Source organism: Sorghum bicolor, chromosome 1 (genome assembly GCF_000003195.3).
Source record: "Sorghum bicolor cultivar BTx623 chromosome 1, Sorghum_bicolor_NCBIv3, whole genome shotgun sequence".
Classification (NCBI taxonomy): domain Eukaryota; kingdom Viridiplantae; phylum Streptophyta; class Magnoliopsida; order Poales; family Poaceae; genus Sorghum; species Sorghum bicolor.
The window spans coordinates 66,396,326-66,415,601 of NC_012870.2; the positions used below are offsets into that span (position 1 = coordinate 66,396,326).

The window sequence follows — 19,276 nt, forward strand, 5'->3', positions numbered from 1 at the left end:
AAAATATATTTCTAAAGAAAAATGAAAGCGGACACGCCAAAATGAGGCACTAAACTAACCATACCGTAAATATCGTCGTGCCCTACTTTAAACCGTTTAAACGGAAAAAAGTCTACATCACCCTGGACTATGGGGTGGTGTCTACTTTACCCCCAAACTATGAAACGGTCTAATTTATTCTCTAAACTATCTAAAACCGTTCAAATCACCCCTCGGACAGTTTTTACGGCGGTTTTGCTACAGTAACTGTGGTTTTGACTTTTCTTTTTTTCCTATTTGTTTTCATATAATCTTTGAAAAATTATAGTAAATCACAGAAAAATCATAAAATAGAAAATCTAATTTTATTGGACTCCGCATGAGTAAATCTACGCAATGAATATATAATATAGTATACTTTAGTATAAATTTCATACTCATTGATCATATATAACTTAGTTATAGATTTATTTAGGTTTATGCTTATTAAATATAAATAAATCTATAACTAAATTATACATGATCCGATGAGTATGAACTATTTACTATAGTTCAAGCATAGAATAATTAGTCCACCATAAAAATTTCACCACAATTGGACCATAGAAGTTGCAGCTATGAATTATTCCAATTAATTATAGATAAAATTTGATTTTTCTAACTAATTTAAAATTATAGAAAAATTTTGTACTAAAGTATACCATATTATATATTCATTGCGTAGACCTACTCATGCGGAGTCTAACAAAATTAGATTTTCTATTTTATGATTTTTCTATGATTTACTATGATTTTTCTGTGATTCACTATGATTTTTCAAAGATTATATGAAAATAAATAGGAAAAAAGAAAAAATCAAAACCACAGTTACAGCAGCAAAACCATTGTTATTGTAGCAAAACCGCCATAAAAGACCGTCCGAAGGTTGATTTGAACGGTTTTGGATAGTTCAAGGGGTAAATTAGACTGTTTCATAGTTCCGAAGGTAAAGTAGACACCACCTTATAGTTTAGGGGATGTAGACTTTTTCCGTTTAAACACCATATAAAAGCTACGCAGTGGTGGACTGTTTAGCTTAAAAATAGGCTAAACAGCAGATGCCCAACTACTTATCGTTTAACATTTAGAAAAACATTATGCACAGCACTAAACCACTGGAGGATTTGATTTCCTTATTTCAATTTGAAACCATGTTTAACACGTATTACAAATCTCTCAGCTTAATGCTTGTTACTTTCTACGAACGCTGGGATGCAACGGGTTACATCCGTATTTGCCAGTCCTAAAAGGTAAGTTCTAAACAAGTCTCAGTTTAATGCATGCTACTTTCCACTAACTCTGGGAAGCAACGGGTTACATCCGTATTTGAGGGTCCTAAGAGCTAAGATCTAAACAAGGACGCTAACTTCAAAAACTCATATAGCTACTGCCTCCAGAATGGGAAAGAGCCCAGGGTCAGCTATAAACAACAGGAAGTAGCTACTGCCTCCACTTCGTGCCAACTACCAGTTGTCAGAATTGCTATCATTTTGTCCTCGTTATGTCCTCTAATGTATAATGTATAGACCACCGGAGTTAAAAGGTTAACCCCCTCTTTTGACCAAAAATCAAAATCAATTAACCCACTAGCACCGACTTGCGGCTAGAACCATCTGCGCAATCTGGACTCGAATGACCTCCGGGGCCTATTTGAGGTCCTGTTGTACCTTGTCTTAGCTAATCCGCTATCACTGACGCTACCGCCCACAACATGATCATGAGCCTCTGAAAATTCCTCTGACCATGGTTCCAGAGGAATAAGATGGCTGTCATCCTTTGCCTTCCTCTTTTTCTTCTCAAGCTGCTTGACGTTTTCTGAGATTTGATGAATTGTCTTATTTATCTTTGTAAAACTCCGCTCCATAGGCTCCACGACATGGGAAACTGTATATTTGACGTCGTCAACCATCTGAAAAATTGCAACATAAACAAACGAGTCAATAGCTAGGATGGGTTGAATATGTCAGGATGAAGCGACTTGAGTGTCAGAAGCATACGATTTCACCGCTGCCCAACACAACATCACGAACACTCTGAGAAAAACTCAACCGCCTGTCTTTAGTGGCAGGAGTTTGCAAGACTGTTAAGCTGTCGATCCCTCCTCCGATTTCTTCAGGATCTGGAGCTCCCAGTGATGCATAATCAGACATGACAGCAACATTGCGAACACTTCTTTCCCCACGGCTGTAAGGTTTAGCTGGAAACACTTTTAAATGGACCACTGCCGCAACCCCCATCTGTCATTGAAGAGATTTGTGTTACAGGAATGAACTTAAACAGGCCAGGATATGAGCATCAATAGTAATCATCAATACGATGAACAGAAGTATTATCGTGACAAGATCTACTTAAGACAAGAAATTCATAGGGAAAACAACCCAACAATATTGAGACATGAAATTAGCAGGTTTCGCAGCCTCTCTCTTCACAATGTTTGCACAGAGCATAAAAGGAAGTTGTGTAAATTAATTTACAGCAAATATTCACTGAGATGGAGGCACACCAAAATTTTAACAGCGACACAGTACAGCTAATATCAGGATAACGGACTAAATTGAATAACATAAGACAATTCAATATAATACTTGGCACAAGTATATAGTATTTATCTTTCCAGGCAAGAAGCAGGTACACGAGTATTAGCACTGATCTAGATTTTTCATATAACTAACTAATGGATAGATATAACTTCGTAAGGGCGTCTCTAATGGTCTAGCTTAGAGCTAGCTGAATCAATTTTTTAATCACTTAATAGTGCAAAAAGCAAGAGACTAGCATAGACTCAATAGATAGTCACACACATTTCACGATGCATCCTTCTCTCACAGCACAATGTTCAGGGCTACTTGCTATGGTCTCTCTCTCCTCCATATTTATCATCTTAGAGCTAGTGCTAGCTCATTTAGTTGGAGCCGTGCTAAGAAAAGAGAGCATGGAATGACCTAACAAGTTAACATTAAAGTTTTTTTCTTTGTTGTTCTGGTGGAAAAGTGAAGCAACCAAAATTGGGCATAAGCTAAACCATGACAGTGGACAAAGAAAAGGTCAGATAAAACACACCTCAAGGCATATAATGTAATCCTGGATACGTGTTTGAAACCTTTGTGCCAAATGTCCATTAAAAAGCCCAGTTGAGAAAAGAAACGCAACAGCAACACCCTGCCACCAGGTCAAAAATACAATAGATTTGAAAGTAAGAAACTTGGACAGGGGCTTTATAGGTTCCAGCTTCTCCTTGGTAGCAGTATAAAACTGTATAAGACAATATAATGCCCACGTCTGGCTGAAATTTAGGACAACAGCCAAATATGGATACCTGCAGATGAATCGACAAAATTCATGATGATGCAAAACTTGAGATCTTTCAGTCATTTGAGTACAAATTTTGAAAAGTTTAAGAAAGTATTGACTAGGTGTTAGACTGTTCTTGACAGAAGTATACTTATAATTCCAAAATAAAGTAGTCAAAAGAACAATAGCACACAAGCAATGTAATTGATTCATACTCGTACCCGTATTTCCACCCAAACTTTCCTTCTCCATAGATTCCAAGAAGTTCAAAGAAAATTGCCAAGACAGCACAGATAGGTTTGAGGATCATCTAGAAAGTAGGAAACCACAATCAATCAGAACAGATTAAACAGGACTAAGCAAATTAGAGAAATGTGACCCCTGATGCATACATACATATTGCACAATACCAATCTTCACAGCATGGTAGAAGTCGGGACCAAGGTACCAATTTCTCATAAAGCAGCTCAATGGGAAAGGATGCTTCACAATGCCATAATCATAATCAACATCTAGCAGAGGTGAGCTCTCACTGATTTGGAGCCGACCCTCCATAAACCTAATGGTACTTTCCTCCCCACCTTAAATGACAAAAAAAAATGGTCATATAAATATGATAAAGGAAACAAGGAAGCTAAAAATATAATACATAAGTTAGAAAACAAGATTTGAGCCAACCATCATTCAAACTATGCAGGCCCATGCATGATTCAAACTGAAACAGGGAATAGACTTAGAAGTTTCACCAAGTTCTCATACTTATTTATGATCAAATTTTTATTTATGTAAATTTGAATAGTTAAAGAACGTAAAGGCTATCATTCCACATGAATACTTTGATACAGTTATATTTCTTTTATGATCACATACATTTTGTAAGTTGTGACATTAACCAAGTGATGGAGAAGACACCACAATGTTTTATGTGGCAGATAATGCAAGGGTCAAGTTGAAGTGGTTTGATAGCAGATAGCGGGAAACAATATAGCAGATGCAGAACAATCAGCTATTTTATTTTTATAAGAAAGAAAATAACATGAACCTGACCAGTCAATTTTTTGAAGTGAAAAGGCTTATCTTGCATCAGGACAACTTAGTGGTGTGCCCTAAGTATTAAGAGCAAGTATTCAACATGAACAGGACCATAATATTTAAGAAATAGAGTAACCAAAGCAAAATCTGAAATTGCATCGTACTGAAGGGTGACTGCCAGTAAAAATGAAACATCACATAATTTGTAAACTAGTACTCCATTCCAAATTATAAGATGTTTTGGCTTTGATGGATACATAGCTTTTGCTATACATTTAGATATACAATATCTCTAGATACATAGGAAAGGCAAATGCATCTAGAAAAGCCCAAACATCTTATAATTTGTAATGGAGGGAGTATTTCCTAAACAACTTTCTATAGTAGGGACCCTTGATCCACATTTTAAGCTCTGCCTATGGCCACACACCACAACTGTACAGCTGCTGCTCCTGGTCGTTACCACAGATGAGAACACAAATAAGAACCTTCTGCTTAAGAGCGAAATTCCTCTTTATTCTGCTGCTGAGAATGGAAGTATTGGTGTGCCTTACTTTCAACCATTGGTTAACTGAAGATATTTCACTTGTGCAGAATTCCAACAGATATTTAAATACTCACCCAAGCATGCTATCAAATATCTCTCGAAACAATACATGGCAAATGCCTCGTAACAGTCACGCATCAGTTCACAGATGAATGCAACATTTGAATCCAGTAATGAAAAGAACTGCAAAAAACACAAGAAACATTATATATTTCCAGCAGTAAATAAGAATGCTGCCAACACTGAAGAAACAAAATCAAGGTTGTCTCAGAATTTACTCCCTCTACTCAGAAATATATGATGTCTAAAAATTTCAGCAGACAAACTTTGACCGTTGATATATAAAGAAAATATTTAGCTGCATGTTATGAAAATAGTATACCATTATAAGTTTGCTATGGGAACAACTTTAAGTGTACAATATCTCAATAGTCTGTAACTTTGTACAGATGCATTACTCCAAAAGCTCAGTCGAAGTTGCTTATTAGTTACATATATAAGTTCAAGTTGGTGAAAGACAAAACAAGTTACAATAAATGAATACAAGTATTATAAAGTGTATCAAAGACAGCATATTTTTAAAGAGGGTTGCAGTAGCTGAACATGTATGTAAACGTTAATGTGATCTCATCTTATATCACTATATATAAAAAACTAAAGAGGGGTGGACCAAATAACATAATAGTATGACTATCAATAAACAAAAGGAGAACAGACAACTTTGTAAAAAATTACGTAAGATGAAAAATAACAAGATTGAATTTTTGTACCATCCAAATATATTCAGCACTTAGATTCTCTCCAAGTATCATAATTTTGATATGAAGATTAAACTAATTTAGGAAGTGATGGCAACTTATTGGCAGAAATGCTGGGTTAGAAAGCAAAAGTTGCTGTATCTACTTACTGATTGAACAGCATATACTGGAACCATCAGAATCAGACCAATCATGAATTTTTGCTCCTGAAATATGCATAGTGATTAACTGAATCAGAAAGTGAAATGGATAAGAAAACAGGGCGAATAGTCGAACATCTTGCACAAGTATAAAATCTTTATTAGGACAATATTAATAAATGAAAGCCAAGGTATGAAAGCAAAGTACCTCAGGTTGATGGTATGCACACAGATGCTCAAAGGTTAGAAACAACGACAGAACAAGAGCCACAGTTACAGATGTTCCTGCACTCAAAATTGGCCAGCTTGGTAATGGCTTTGATGTTGAAACGAAGCCAGGAAAGAACACGTTCCCTGATCGAGCCAGACAACTGATCACATGGGCCAGCACCAAAATGAACCGGATCACATTTTTCAGTGCCATACTGTCAGTAAAGATAACAACAAAGTGTTGGGATTGTCGTCTTTAGCTACTCCTGGTTTTGTTCTTTTACAGGCTAGATGATTGAAGGATTCAGAAGCTAAGGGGCAATCTTTTTTGGTATTTCTGTAGTCTTCCCAAACTGCTTTTAATGCTCTGCAACACTTCTCTGTAGAGCATGCTGGTCCTTCCCTATATAGAAAAGCAGATTTCTTTAAAATTTTCTAGAGTGTAACAACAAAAAATGCAGCATATTAGAATCTTTGGTAAGCAGATGCATATAAGATTGAACAATTCTTCCAGCCAAGATAGTCTGTCCTATTATATTGTAGTCCTATAGGATTTGAAACATACATGGCCAACAAATTGTTGGAAATGCTATATTTCTATGGAAACTCACAATGAGGTCAGCGAATAACTGCATGTTCCCTAATATGTTAACGTATTTTAATGACTATGGTTTATTCTTCAAATAATGGGTTAGTAGATGTGCATTTCTATTAAAAAACGCAAGAATGAAGTATATGAGTTTGCTCTTTTTCAGTATAAGCAGGAGTTGGATTCTTTGACGGATACAACGATGCAACAGCTGAGGTAATCAATAAACCCTTCTGGCTGAAAGATTTTATCAATGTTCCTGGATAAATGTCTACAGAAAAACTAGCCAAAAAAATCTGCATTTATGTAATAGAAGATGGTACAGGCAAATCATCAGTGAACAGCAACACAGTATTTCTACTGTAGTAGGCAAATTAATGGTAACATTCACAAAGGGCTTATGAGTGACTGTTGAAGGATCTCATGTTCCAGTTATACCAAGAGTAAAAAACAGAACCTACAATCAGTAAAGGAGTTCCAGGTACAGGAGCAAAAAGCAACCATATGACACACCAAACAACTAAGGCTATGGATCTCTTTATTCAGTGTTTTGTTCTATATGATCTGTGTTTGCTCTTGCTGCAAGTGCAGATATTGTGATAAGAAACGGCCAAACATCTCATGATGTGAAGGTTGGGAATTTTCACTCCGTTAACTAAGAAAACTACACCCACTGCCCAGTGCCCACTGCTCTACATGTGGTTTCCACACCGATTCTACATGCAGATTGCATGATAAAAGTTGAATATCCATCTTTAAGGCTTGTTTGGATGCACATGCATTCACCTGAATCTACGTGCGCTGAAGTGGATTGGGATGGAAATTAAACTAAGTTCCACTCCCAATCTGCTCCAACACTCATAGATTGAGATGGATACATGTGCATCCAAACAAGGTCTTTGTGGGGATAAAACTAATTGTCACTGCTGAGGCTTCCTCAACATAATGCTCAGTAAACACCATATTGCCAAATATAGAATGCCATGAAAATCAACACAAACTGGTAGGTGCAGCATCACCGTGGAGCATGGGGGTTCAGTTAAACCAACAACAAAGTTTATCTAGTTCTAAGGTAATGGCAATTGGCGCCCTAATCCGTGAACTCGAACACTCAGAACGATCTTGTGCAAAGGAGACGAGCCGAATCTAACCGTCGAAGGATCAGGTTAGTACCCCAGAACTCCACAACTAACCAACTGCATGCATTGGAGTTGGGAGTAAACCCCTACGATGGAAGAATCGGAGTCGACTGCTCGCGGCCAAGCAAACGAGAGAGAGAAAAAATCAGAACAAATTAGAACGATCCGAGCGAGTCAAGGGCTCACCAACCAGTCCTGATGATGAATGCCCCACTCGACGCCGTTCAAGGAGGGGTGGGGGGCAGGTGGTCGGTGGAGGGCGGAGGGCGGAGGTGCCGAGTCGCCGGGCACGTGAGCAGGGAGGGGGATCCGAGGTGGCGTGCTCTGGCGGAAGGAGACCTGGCGGCGTGTTCGGCGGAACCGGACGGCGGAAGATGGGACGGAATAGGCTTGCCGCTTTCCTCTTGGTGACGATGGCGTGCGGTGCAGTGCACGGCTTTGAAGCGGAGGGAGGAGGGGAACGCTGTAGTCTGCAGGTGGGCCCAGACCTCAGGGATATGGGCGGGGATCGCACGAGTTCGTTCCTTGTCTTGTCCGAAGCAAATTTCAATTACTGAGGGATTATTTATAAAAAAAATACTAAGGGATTCTTATTAGTTCTGTATCAGTGATTAGTTTTAAGGGATTCTTATTAGAGGTTAGTCTCAACACTACCACGTCAGCTTTTATGTGTTGGTGACAATGGTTTTATCCATATAAAACTTTTTCTATCTCTTCATAATTAGTCAATCAAGACATTAAATGTGTTGATATGTTATGTTATTAATATCAAATGCAAATGAAATCTACATAAAATCCCACTAGAACACTATCTCCTACTACTAGCTAGTGTTTTATAGGACTTCGCCAATGACTATGGCGTGCTGCCCCCAACTTCCACGTTTGCAATGTACATCCATGTCGCGACGAGCGGCGGCCTTGCAATCCGAATCTTGAAAGGAAATAGAATTCAAGCCTTATTTAGTTTCTATCTAAAATTTTTTATCCTATCTCATCAAATATTTAGACACATGCATAAAGTGTATACAAATCTTTTAAGTCTAATTAATTCATGATTAGGCACTAATTTCTACAATAATCATATATATTAATGATGGATTAATTAGACTTAATAAATTTGTCTCGCTCTTTGCTGATGGATTCTATAATTTGTTTTTTATTGGTATCTAAAAACCTTGTATTATACCCTCATATGATATTTGATGTGATACCCAAAAGCTTTTGGACCTCAGACTAAACAAGGCCTCAAGCATGCGTTGGGACGATGAGTGACAATCTCAATGATGTTTGGTTGCTTGGGACCACAACTATTGTCTGCATCTCTCTCAAGTAGTAAAGATGAAAGAGTTTTTTAAGAGCAAGTATAATAGCAGGTTGTAAACCGGCTAAAAGTGGACACAAAAACTAAATAAGTTTATGAGAGAGATAAGTAGACCATGTATTACTCCCTCTGTGCACGAAATAATCAATTCTTAGAATCAGTGTCAGTCAAACTTTTTTAACTTTAACTAACTTTATAGAAAGAATAACAACATCTATGACATAAAATACACATCATATGAAAATATATTCTATGATAAGTTTAATGATATTAATTTGATACCATAAATTTTAGGATTTTTTCCTAAAAATTTGGTCAAAGTTTAAAATTTTTGACAACTTTAGAAATTAACTCTTTTGTGAACGGAGGAAGTAATAATAATAAGCTCACCATTATATGAGTTGACTACGAGAACACTTAACACCGTAAATAAACCTTATAGCCGCAGCTGCCCAAACGGCTGGCTTCATCAGGAAACGAACAGGCCTGGACTGGCACCTGGGCCTGTCTCACCCGGTGCACAAGTGCTGCTCCAAACTGTCTGGCCTGGCCGGTATTGTGTAATACTTCCACTCCAAAATCCAAAATTTTTCAAGATTCCCTATCATATCAAATTTTTAGACGCATGTATAAAATATTAAATATAGATAAAAATAAAAACTAATTACACAGTTTAGTCGAAATATACAAGACGAATCTTTTAAGCCTAGTTAGGCTATGATTGGACAATATTTGTCACATACCAACAAAACACCTACTGTAGCAATTTTACAAAATATTTCGTAACTAAACACAGCCCTGGTAGGCTGTGCGGACTAGAGGGGACGCGTACCTTACTTCCCAACCGATCACGACTGCAACCAGACAGGCTACGATGTTCAAGGAACCAATCACGCCCACCGTAACAAACAACCCCCATCAAGTTTGCACTAGCTCATTTTCATCCGACTGCCGGAGACTGAGCAAACTGCAAATCGGACTAGCAACTAACTATGCAACAGTGAATGAATAGAACAGACCCAAAGTGCAAGTAAATGTTGTTTAACTATACTGACAGGACAGCATTATTTCACTAATCAAATAAAGCTCAAGATTGGACAGCATCATTGCCCAACGAGCGTATGTGTTTCACAAGGTGCAAAATTGTGCAGCAACCACCAAACTAAATAACGGAAACGAAGAAAACATGTATGAGGTCCAGAACATGATTTAGTCAACATAGCACAAATCCACACAGCATGTATTCATCAATCACTAACAATAGAAAAATTAAGCAAAAGCAAATGGGGTTGGGATCCATCGATACAAGCTGATACTGATAGTTAATATCATCCAATCTCGTACTGTTGCTAAGACAAAGATGGTGCTAGAACAACATGGAGGAAAAGTGTCCAGAAAAGAAGAGCTCTGGACTCCATCTGCAATCCTTTAATAGCATAGCAATTTTATTCAGGTTTCGCCTGCAAATTTTGATAGATTGTTGTCAGTTCAGCTGTGTTTGATATTAACAAGTACAGCAAATAAGAGCAGAATCATTTTACATCAGGAGAGCGTGAGCCAGATGGGCTCCTGTTTGGGCTCTGCTTCTTGGGGCTTGCTGCTTCACCATTTGCCGGCTGCATAGACATTTTAGCAGATATAAAATGAAGCAACAAAAATAGCAAAAAATTATTATCAAAATGATGAAGGGAACTTACAGAAGCATTAGGAGATTTGGATCTTGCTGGTGATCTGCAAAACGTTCCACAAACAACTGATTCAATATCCAAAATGCAGCTTTAACAACTTGGTTCCAAAAGCCATGACGCCGCTTCGAACGAAAGCAATAAAAGCTCATGAAAATAGAAGTGTTCAGTTCCATGCAACTGTAAGAATGTTGTATAATAATGTCAACAGTGCATATACGAACTACAGCAACCATCTGAAGTGTGCCCGAGGTAGGAAGAAAACTCATTCCCCAAGCATTGAACTCCAAGTACATTCCTAGTCACTGTACCACCATAATCCAGACCACCAATCTTTAACGCTCCTATGTCCAGTATTCCAAACAATGCGCTTATGCCCAAGCTCTGATGTCAATCAGTTACAGGACATTAGGTAAAATAATGGGACGATTTTAGCTTTCCATACAAGCTCTCAATTAATAACCATACCTTATAAAATCAACTGAATTGTAGCAAATTGTGAAAATCCCATCCTCAATATCCTAATGCGCAATCCCCAGATCACCACACAATCCCAGTTAAAAGGGCGAGATAATTGAGTCTTCAAAAACAAAACAGAACAGACTAAGCAGTTCATATCGTTCATTAGAGACTCCGAGCACTTGAGAAGGGACCCCAAAGCAATCAGACTGTACAGCAAGCCATCATCATTGTATACATGCCTGGGAGTGTAACTGTGTTAACTTGAACTTAACTGATTTGCTTATTAGAGAATGACTAGATACCAAATATTGAGACCAATGAAGGTCGCAGAACAAAGACGATACTTTAATCAAGATTGTTAACCACTGTTTTAGACTACAAAACAGAAGCAATCTTTGGAAAGAAAAAAAGGCCAACAGAGTAGGCAACAAATAATTATACAAAACAGAAGTAGGTATATTTGTAATTTGTGCAGATATTCTACTAATGCATATATATTGTGCTTTGGAGAAAACAGTAGAAAAGAACTTGACATATATAAGGATTCAAAGCTCAAACTTTGGAACAGTGTATGTTACCTTGACGGAGAACGTCCTTTTGATGCAGACCTTGAACGGGAAGAAACAGACCTCGACCGGGATCTAGATGATGAACGGCGAGTCTTGGGTGATTTGCTGCAAAGCATATTCAGTATTAGTTATTAGTTATCAACAAGGTTACCTGACATCACAGTACAGCAGCATACCTCGGGCTCCTGCTTTTACTGTAGCTACGGCTTGGGCTTCGGCTACGTGAGTAGGAGCGACCACGTTTGCCATCATATTCCTTCACCTGTAAAGAATAATAAGGTGCATACTTAACAACAAACTACACAAGTGATCCCCAGGACTAAACCAGTAACAGGATGCAATGCTTACCCTTATATAGGCTCGCCCAAAGGCGTTCCTGAATTCAGTATCATCCAGCTTCTTTATCTGCAATGGATTGTCAATGCCAAGAGGATAGTTCAAAGCATTAAGAGCACATTTTTATGGCTATCGTAGAAGAGATCGAACTAATGGTGACAGATACGGAAACAATCAAAGATCAAGTATTGTAGAAGGTCAAACAGTAGATCCACAGGGAAAAAACTATAGAATGAAATGATTAACACAAATTGACCAGCCAATGCCACAAGACAGAAGGGAAATGTATTATGGACTTACAGCATATTTCATATCATCATAATTTGTGTAGTCCACAATTCCTACGGTGCCTGTAACAAAATAGAAATATATGATACGAATTTGCCAAAGAAAATAACTGTATGAACAAAGATAGCTTTACATCACATTCCTTGAAGAAAATAAGGTTGAAAAACAAGCAACCAAATGAAATAAACCTTCACCATAAATAATAAGAGATGGTAGTATTATGTTATGAAGCATTTATATGCGCCCAATCCTAGATATGGGAAGGCTAAGTAGGTGCTCTTTGCAAGAATTGATAAGAAGTCATCAAAATGGCTGTCCATATTCCAAATCAAGGGGAGAGAGACTATTGATGAATGGATTTTTTTGTCATATAAATCATGACTGAACTTGTCATAGCTATAGGAGGCAGATGGTCTTTTATTGGGATTGAGAATATAGAATGTGCGATGAATGTCCCTATAAAGTATGTGCAGCTTACAGATGTGACCAACTAAATAGGTCCATTTGCAAATTTCGAATGCAATATCCTTTAACTCAAGAATTCAGTTCTCGATTTGCTTGAACCACAGGGATTAAGTATGGCAGGCACATTACTTCATTAATGGCTATGAGATTTATTTATTGTCCCAATACATTTGATCCATTCACATGGTGCTAGCATGTTAAAATTGTTACTGTAGTACATTTGGTTACTACGTACCCAAGCAAGTTTGAACTTTCTTGTGGCAATATCGTTCTTGCAATCCCAAGCATTTTTCAACTGTTCCTAAATTAGCTTTTATAAATAATTACTCCATGTCCATAAAGAATGTCGTTTTGGACATCGACACCGTCTACAAAAAACACCTTTGACCACTACTTTTTGTTATAAAATATTTATAGAATATAGTCAATATATAATTTTATAAAACTACATTTCGAGACGAATCTACTTATATCACTTTCATATTTTCAAACTCGGCCGAAAAGAATTTATTTATAGTCAAAGTTTAAAATATTTGACTTTAAGACAACCTCAAAACAACTTTCTTTAGGAACATGGAGGGAGTAGTATTTTATCAATCTATACCTAATAATATCAAAGAGCTATTAGTTTTTCTGTTCTGGGAAATGAGAATACTAAGAGAGAAAAAAAAATTGAACACAGGGCACTTCATGTAGTCCCAGTATGTAAGAGGATATGTGTCGTTAGTTCTGTCATGAAAATAGCACCAAAGGGGCAAAAGGATCAAACCTTATTGCTTTTGAAAAAAAAATTGCACCCCCAATATATTTGTGCACCCGTGCTTATAAAGATTTCTGATGAACATTTTAAAATTGTAATAAAGGCTGTGGCTTTTTAACCCAAAATGCTACTTACCACCGCCTTCGCGATACACTTCAGAGAAACAGACATCACCAGCCTTCCGCATATGATCCTAGGAAAAAAAATATTTTGTGTTAATGAGATAAAAGATGCAGTCTTAGGGAAGAACACGAGGGAAAAAGTTGACACAGACCTTTAAATCCTGCCATGATGCAGAAGAAGGCAGTCCAGTGACAAGAACTGTTTGCAGTGATTCAAGTTAAAGGTTGCAGACAGAAGAGAAGCAATCACTGATGTTCAAAATGAATAGAAACCATACCACGATACTCTGAGTGTCTCGACACACCACGACGTGCTCCACCACCGCCACCACCAAAGCCACTTGAACGATCATACGAGGAAGTATTACCTCTACCACCATGAGCAGCCTCCACCTGACCACAAAAGTAGGCATTGGATCAACAGATTGAAGGGAAAGAGAGCAAAAGCATGTAGCTTAGCAAAGCACTGATTAGCTTACTCTTAGACGGTGTCCATCAAAGTTGTATCCATCCCGCCCAGCAATTGCATCCTCAGCATCACGAGCATCTTCAAACTACAAGATTAGCTAACTACCTTAGGTTTGCTGTTCGTGACTAAGTCATCAACCAACCAAGATCATCTTTGAGCGGAAAAGATAACTATGTTATTCAACACATTCAAGTGAATCTTACCTCAACAAAAGCATAACCAGGTGGCCTTGGGGGGACCTTCAGGTCAATGTCAACAATTCTACCATACTGCGTTCACAAGTTTTATAAATTTGAACACTATTAGTACAAAATCATGTGACCTTTCAAATAAACAACAACTATAAGCAAATATAGCAGTGAAATTAGGTGGGCCCTGATAGCACAAGGTTATCCAAGCCACCAGTTTTCTGCGATTTATGGGCATGGCCATAAGAGCATAGCAGTGCATCGCATCCTATTGCATTAGGAAAGTTGTATAGGCATCAGATACTGACTCTAAGAAGCACAGGGTAACCGAGCCCGGCCTAATACAGTAATACGGGTTGCGCTCTTTGGTAGGACTAATAGGGTAGCAAGGAATCAATCAAACAATTAAAAAATTCCCCACCTTGTAGAACAGATCCTCCACCTCCCTCTCCCGGATGTCGCCGGGGAGGTTGCCGACGTAGATCGTGCGGCTCCAGCGCCTGCTCATCCTTCACCGCTGACCTACCAACAAAGAAAGAATCAATCAGCAAACTAGCCCCCACCGCGTCCGCGTCCGCATCTCCGCAACCCGACACAGCACCCCCACAAGAGACGGTTCAAAATCAAAACAAATCCAGAAAGCAGCGGAGGCGCGGGGCATGAACCACCCGAGGAACCAAGAGGAAAGGAGATTCCTACCTGAACAGCTGTGGCCGGAGGAGATAGAGGTCGAGGCTAGGGTTTCGCTGTTGCGGCCGCGAGGTCGAGGCGGATGGGGATGACACAAGGGAGGCGGGGGTTTATGACCACTCGAAGTCGAAGTGGGCAGACCCGAAAGAAAGAGAGACGACCGGAACCGGAGCGCATCCAGTTTGGGTCCGAATTCTCTATGACTGTGGGCCAGGTACGGCAAGCCCGCTCGCCTCTTCACTTTTCTGGATTTTTTTGGGCTCGTTTCTGTGTATGGGCCGTGGGCACGTCAGGTTGGCCCATAATGAAGTTCTGTAGCAGGTGAAGGTATGCCTCTCATATGTCACTTTTGGTATTGCTTATTAAGCCCAAAAATCGATTTAGTTAAAAGTAGTACACAATGGTTCAGACGTGACACAAGAACTCAAATTAAAAGCTTGAATGCGTGGGTGTGAGCATTTACATTCAGTATTTGGAGAAGAAAAAACTACCGATACAAGGTGTGTTCGTTGCAGCTACGGCCACGATTTGCATCCTTCAGAAAAAATAAGATAATAGAACAAGGTTCTAGCCTCAAACTTCAAAAATACTTAGACCAAACTAATAATAATAAGTAGGTCGCTTGTAGAGTGTCCACGCGCAGGATTTTGGACTTTCATCATGCACATCTCCTCACCATTTTTTAGTGGAACAAAAAACTCATATTCTTCCCTGACTATGGCGCCCTCACCCCCGACGCCACCACCGCCCTGTCGCGGCAAGCTAAACCCTAGCTCCCACTGCCAGCCTCCTAAACCGCCCATCGATCATCCCCATCACTTGGCCTAACTGCCTCCCCCTGGTCGGCCATTCTATAGCCCATCAGAGTTGGAAAAGGTGATAGAGAGAGCTCGTCGAAATCCTAGCTCACTGATACAGGAAAAAGCAGTTGAGAGAGTACAGTGGAGGAGAGGAGAAGAAGGCCTACCTTGCGCAGATCCGCCGCCGTCGCCGCTGAATCCACCATCTCCACGGGCATGGTGGAGTGGTAGGGCGCGGCAGAATGAGGTGCTCACCGGAGAGAGAGAGAGAGAGAAAGATTGGGGGAGAGGGGGAGAGGTGTTTGGGCGTCAATGGAGTCTATGGGCGTCTCCCTCAAATACCGCATGTTTTCTTTTAAGTATTTCCATAATAATTAATAAGGCTACAGCCGCTGGCTTTAATCTCAACCGAATAGGCCCACCGGACACTCCCACATATCCTTGCTTCTTTTTCTACCACTGATTAGGCATTCGCAGTTCACTGGGCATTCATGTCCTCAATGCAAACTCGCAAAAACATCTCCAATGTTGAAATGTGGAGGAGGTTCAGCAATTCAGCTTGCTAGAGCGAACTATGGACGGAGAATAGGAGACCAAATTCGTTGTTGAATCTATCACATAAGATGGTCATGCGAGCATGCATGAAATTTTTTTTTACACGGCAATAGAGCAATAGATCCACGCAATTCCTATTCGTCAGCCGGCTGTTGTGTGTTGTGTTCAGGCGACGTTTGTGTTTGTCGGTGGCTACTATCTTCGCAAGGACACTGAGGCTTTGTTTAGTTCACCCTAAAAATTGAAAACTTTTTAAGACTCTCCGTCATATTGAATTTGCGGCACATATATGGAGTATTAAATATAGATAAAAATAAAAAATAATTACCTGTAAATAGCGAGACGAATTTTTTAAACCTAGTTTTTTTTATAATTGTACAGTGTTTGTTAAATAAAAACAAAATTGCTACAGTATCAAAATCTAAAAAATGGATTTAAACAAGACCTAAGGATAGGAGGGGGCATGGGCAACGCATGCGTAGGTGGTCGCGTATCACTTGTGCCACAGCTGCGACACGTATGCCATATACGTTTGCACAGTCTACGTCGTGGAGATTGTTATCGTTAATGTGAATTTAAGGGCTGATAACTGTTGCCTGAAAAAGAAGCAATATTTCAATCACACATCAAACACGGTTTTTATTGGCAAGTACACAGGTAAGTCTGGAAGAGATCGACCGCTCTCACTACATACACCGAAACAAGGATGCACTCGGCACCGCTTGACCGGTGGGATCGAAGTTAGAGACGGCGAATTTGAAAATTTTTGGGTTTAAGCTCCAACGACCATCGAGTATCGGTGGGACTGCAGTTGAAGCAGAAACCAAACAAGACCGTTGTCTGCACTCAACAGTATCTTTGGTCACTGATGAGTAAACGTAACAATTTGTAAACGAGGAAGAAAGTAAATCGTGATCGACTTCACTTCAAAAACCAAAAACTTTTCAAGATTCTTCGTCACATCAAATCTCGTGCTACATGGGAATATTAAATATAGACAAAAATAAAAATTAATTACACAGTTTGTCTCTAAATCGCGAGATGAATCTTTTAAGCTAATTACTCTATAATTAGAAAATGTTTGTCAAATTAAAACGAAAATGCTACTGTGTCAAAATCCAAATTTTTTTTAAACTAAACAATGCCATAATTGTAGGAGGGCAAATAAACCAATTTTTATGCAGATGAAACATACATGTAGGCGTGAATGAATGGACAAAAAAAGAAGAAGAGCAAAACCGAATGCACCTCAGCCGTCCCACGTGACCATGAGTATGCAACATAAGGTCGAAAGTTGCAACGTACTGTAGAAATGATCGGCAGTTTTTCGCACCAGTTGATGATTTCGCTTCAGCTTAACCAAAAACACATCAGAGGACAGTACTATTAGTATACAAGTACTAAAAGCTTTAGGGGACATGACTACATGGAGCCCGTGGAGGCACCGACCAGGACAACTTTACCGCTTTCTTTTTGTTTTCTGATTGAAATTCTGAGGCACACTTTATAGGAGCGGTCCTTGCTGGTTTTGTACTATACGGAGTACTCCTATGTAATGGAATTCACGGGCACACATTGGTGTCCACTCGTATAGTGTGTTTTGTGTACGCGTAAACTGCTTCTGATCAGAGACAGAGGCCACCGACGAAGGGGAGGCAGTGGGGAAGAGAAGAGTACAAGCACGCACATGGTCCAACGCGGCACAGAAGCTTCAGCAACCCCTCATCACAAACCGACGAAGCAAACAGTAGATTAATTACTTTTACTCCAGTGCTCCACACGATTTACACACACACGCACGCACGCACGCACTTTTGCACCCACGCCCCTCGCAAACCACGCATTACACAAAAAACACACCCCAACACAGCCGGGCCGGAGATCGCAGGCTCGCGCCGACTACCGCCCCGCCCCGCCGCTCCCCCTCCCTGGCCCCTGCAAAGCGACCCGCCGCGGCCGGCTCCTGCTCTACTCGTCGTCGCCGCCGTCGCCGCCGAAGAGCGAGGAGCGGTAGTAGAGCAGGGCGAGGATGAGGAGGAGCATGAAGGCGACGCCGACGGGGGAGCCTCCCACGCGGTGGACGGCGTCGGGGGACCCGCCGAAGGCGAAGACGTCGGCGAGCGCCGCGGCGCCGCGGTCGGAGGAGAGGACGCGGATGAGGAACAGGAGGCAGACGGGGAGGAGGAGCAGCCCCACGGGGCTCAGCAGCTCCGCCACGGCCTCCGTCAGCGCCTCGCCGCCGTCGCCCAGGAACAGCGGGCCCGCCACCACCAGGCCCACCACCACCGCCAGCAGCAGGCCGTGAGGCGCGCCGCGCGGGCCTGGCCCGCCGTAGTAGTACTCGTCCCCGGCGCCAGCCATTGCCGCTGCCTGCTCTCTCTCTGTCGTTGGTGTTGGTGGTGGGAGACTGGGAAGTGAAGAAGATGAGAGTGAGAGAGTCACGTGGGAGGACTGAGGAGTTGTGGATCACACGGGGACGAGGGGAAAGGGGGGACAGGTTGGTGGTGCGGCCGTGCAGGTAGCCCACCCGCAGTGAGACAGCGTGCGAGCCGGCGGGGGCGGTGCGAGCTGCCAGCCCATTTCTCAGGGTCCAAAATACATGAATGGTGTGTTTAGTTACATCTAAAATACCAAAATTTTGAGAGTCCAAAATATATGAAGTTGTTCTTTTGGTTTTTTTAGGGGCTCTTGAGGTCAAAATACAGAATACAAAATGACAACCATTTTGCTAAAAATTTTGGATGATGTTTAGTTCTATTCTGCAGAATGGTAGACCAAAACCTTTTTTTTGCCCAAATGGAAAACTAAACAAGCCCTTCATCGTTAAGTAGTTGGTATTTTT

General features: G+C 40.4%; 3 protein-coding genes across 10 annotated transcripts; all 3 read right to left on the reverse strand.

Annotated features, from left to right (window-relative positions):
• Window positions 1,123-9,631, reverse strand: LOC8082303 (protein LAZ1 homolog 1). Of its 3 annotated transcripts, none has more exons than XM_021452044.1 (9): window positions 9,436-9,631; window positions 5,995-6,399; window positions 5,796-5,852; window positions 4,963-5,071; window positions 3,706-3,890; window positions 3,531-3,619; window positions 3,079-3,334; window positions 2,016-2,255; window positions 1,123-1,927 (listed from the first exon to the last, which is right to left on the reverse strand). In XM_021452044.1, the coding sequence occupies exons 2-9, from the start codon at window positions 6,208-6,210 to the stop codon at window positions 1,622-1,624; spliced, it is 1,458 nt and encodes a 485-aa protein (XP_021307719.1). In that variant the 5' UTR covers window positions 6,211-6,399; window positions 9,436-9,631; the 3' UTR covers window positions 1,123-1,621. The 3 variants fall into 3 exon arrangements, with proteins under 3 accessions (XP_021307719.1, XP_021307721.1, XP_002467871.1); XM_021452046.1 differs by lacking the exon at window positions 9,436-9,631 and adding an exon at window positions 7,915-8,181; XM_002467826.2 differs by lacking the exon at window positions 9,436-9,631 and adding an exon at window positions 7,911-8,181.
• On the reverse strand, window positions 10,218-15,243 carry LOC8082304 (serine/arginine-rich-splicing factor SR34). 6 transcript variants are annotated; one of them, XR_002449540.1, is made up of 15 exons: window positions 15,089-15,243; window positions 14,811-14,911; window positions 14,405-14,470; window positions 14,212-14,286; window positions 14,011-14,125; window positions 13,885-13,931; window positions 13,746-13,803; window positions 12,398-12,447; window positions 12,110-12,166; window positions 11,938-12,023; window positions 11,771-11,866; window positions 11,199-11,251; window positions 10,743-11,114; window positions 10,587-10,661; window positions 10,218-10,505 (listed from the first exon to the last, which is right to left on the reverse strand). XR_002449540.1 is itself a non-coding variant. In XM_002467827.2 (14 exons), exons 2-14 carry the CDS (start codon window positions 14,895-14,897, stop codon window positions 10,491-10,493), a joined length of 861 nt encoding a protein of 286 aa, XP_002467872.1. In that variant the 5' UTR covers window positions 14,898-14,911; window positions 15,089-15,242; the 3' UTR covers window positions 10,218-10,490. The 6 variants fall into 6 exon arrangements, 2 of the variants coding, with proteins under 2 accessions (XP_002467872.1, XP_021307722.1); XR_002449541.1 differs by having other exon boundaries at window positions 11,199-11,310; XR_002449538.1 differs by having other exon boundaries at window positions 11,199-11,431.
• Window positions 18,145-18,958, reverse strand: LOC8082305. Its single transcript, XM_002467828.2, has one exon. It carries the CDS (start codon window positions 18,793-18,795, stop codon window positions 18,403-18,405), a length of 393 nt encoding a protein of 130 aa, XP_002467873.1. The 5' UTR covers window positions 18,796-18,958; the 3' UTR covers window positions 18,145-18,402.

Excerpts from the sequence above, each read along its gene's own strand:
- LOC8082304 (XM_002467827.2), bottom strand. The coding sequence starts at position 14,897 with ATGAGCAGGCGCTGGAGCCGCACGATCTACGTCGGCAACCTCCCCGGC. Across the intron at positions 13,804-13,884 it reads CATCATGGCAGGATTTAAAG|GATCATATGCGGAAGGCTGG; the intron begins GTCTGTGTCAAC and ends TTTTTTTCCTAG. Across the intron at positions 10,662-10,742 it reads CCAAATCTCCTAATGCTTCT|CCGGCAAATGGTGAAGCAGC; the intron begins GTAAGTTCCCTT and ends ATGTCTATGCAG.
- LOC8082303 (XM_021452044.1), bottom strand. The coding sequence starts at position 6,210 with ATGGCACTGAAAAATGTGATCCGGTTCATTTTGGTGCTGGCCCATGTG. Across the intron at positions 5,853-5,994 it reads GTGCATACCATCAACCTGAG|GAGCAAAAATTCATGATTGG; the intron begins GTACTTTGCTTT and ends TGCATATTTCAG. Across the intron at positions 3,335-3,530 it reads AAGTTTGGGTGGAAATACGG|GTATCCATATTTGGCTGTTG; the intron begins GTACGAGTATGA and ends ATTCATCTGCAG.
- LOC8082305 (XM_002467828.2), bottom strand. The coding sequence starts at position 18,795 with ATGGCTGGCGCCGGGGACGAGTACTACTACGGCGGGCCAGGCCCGCGC.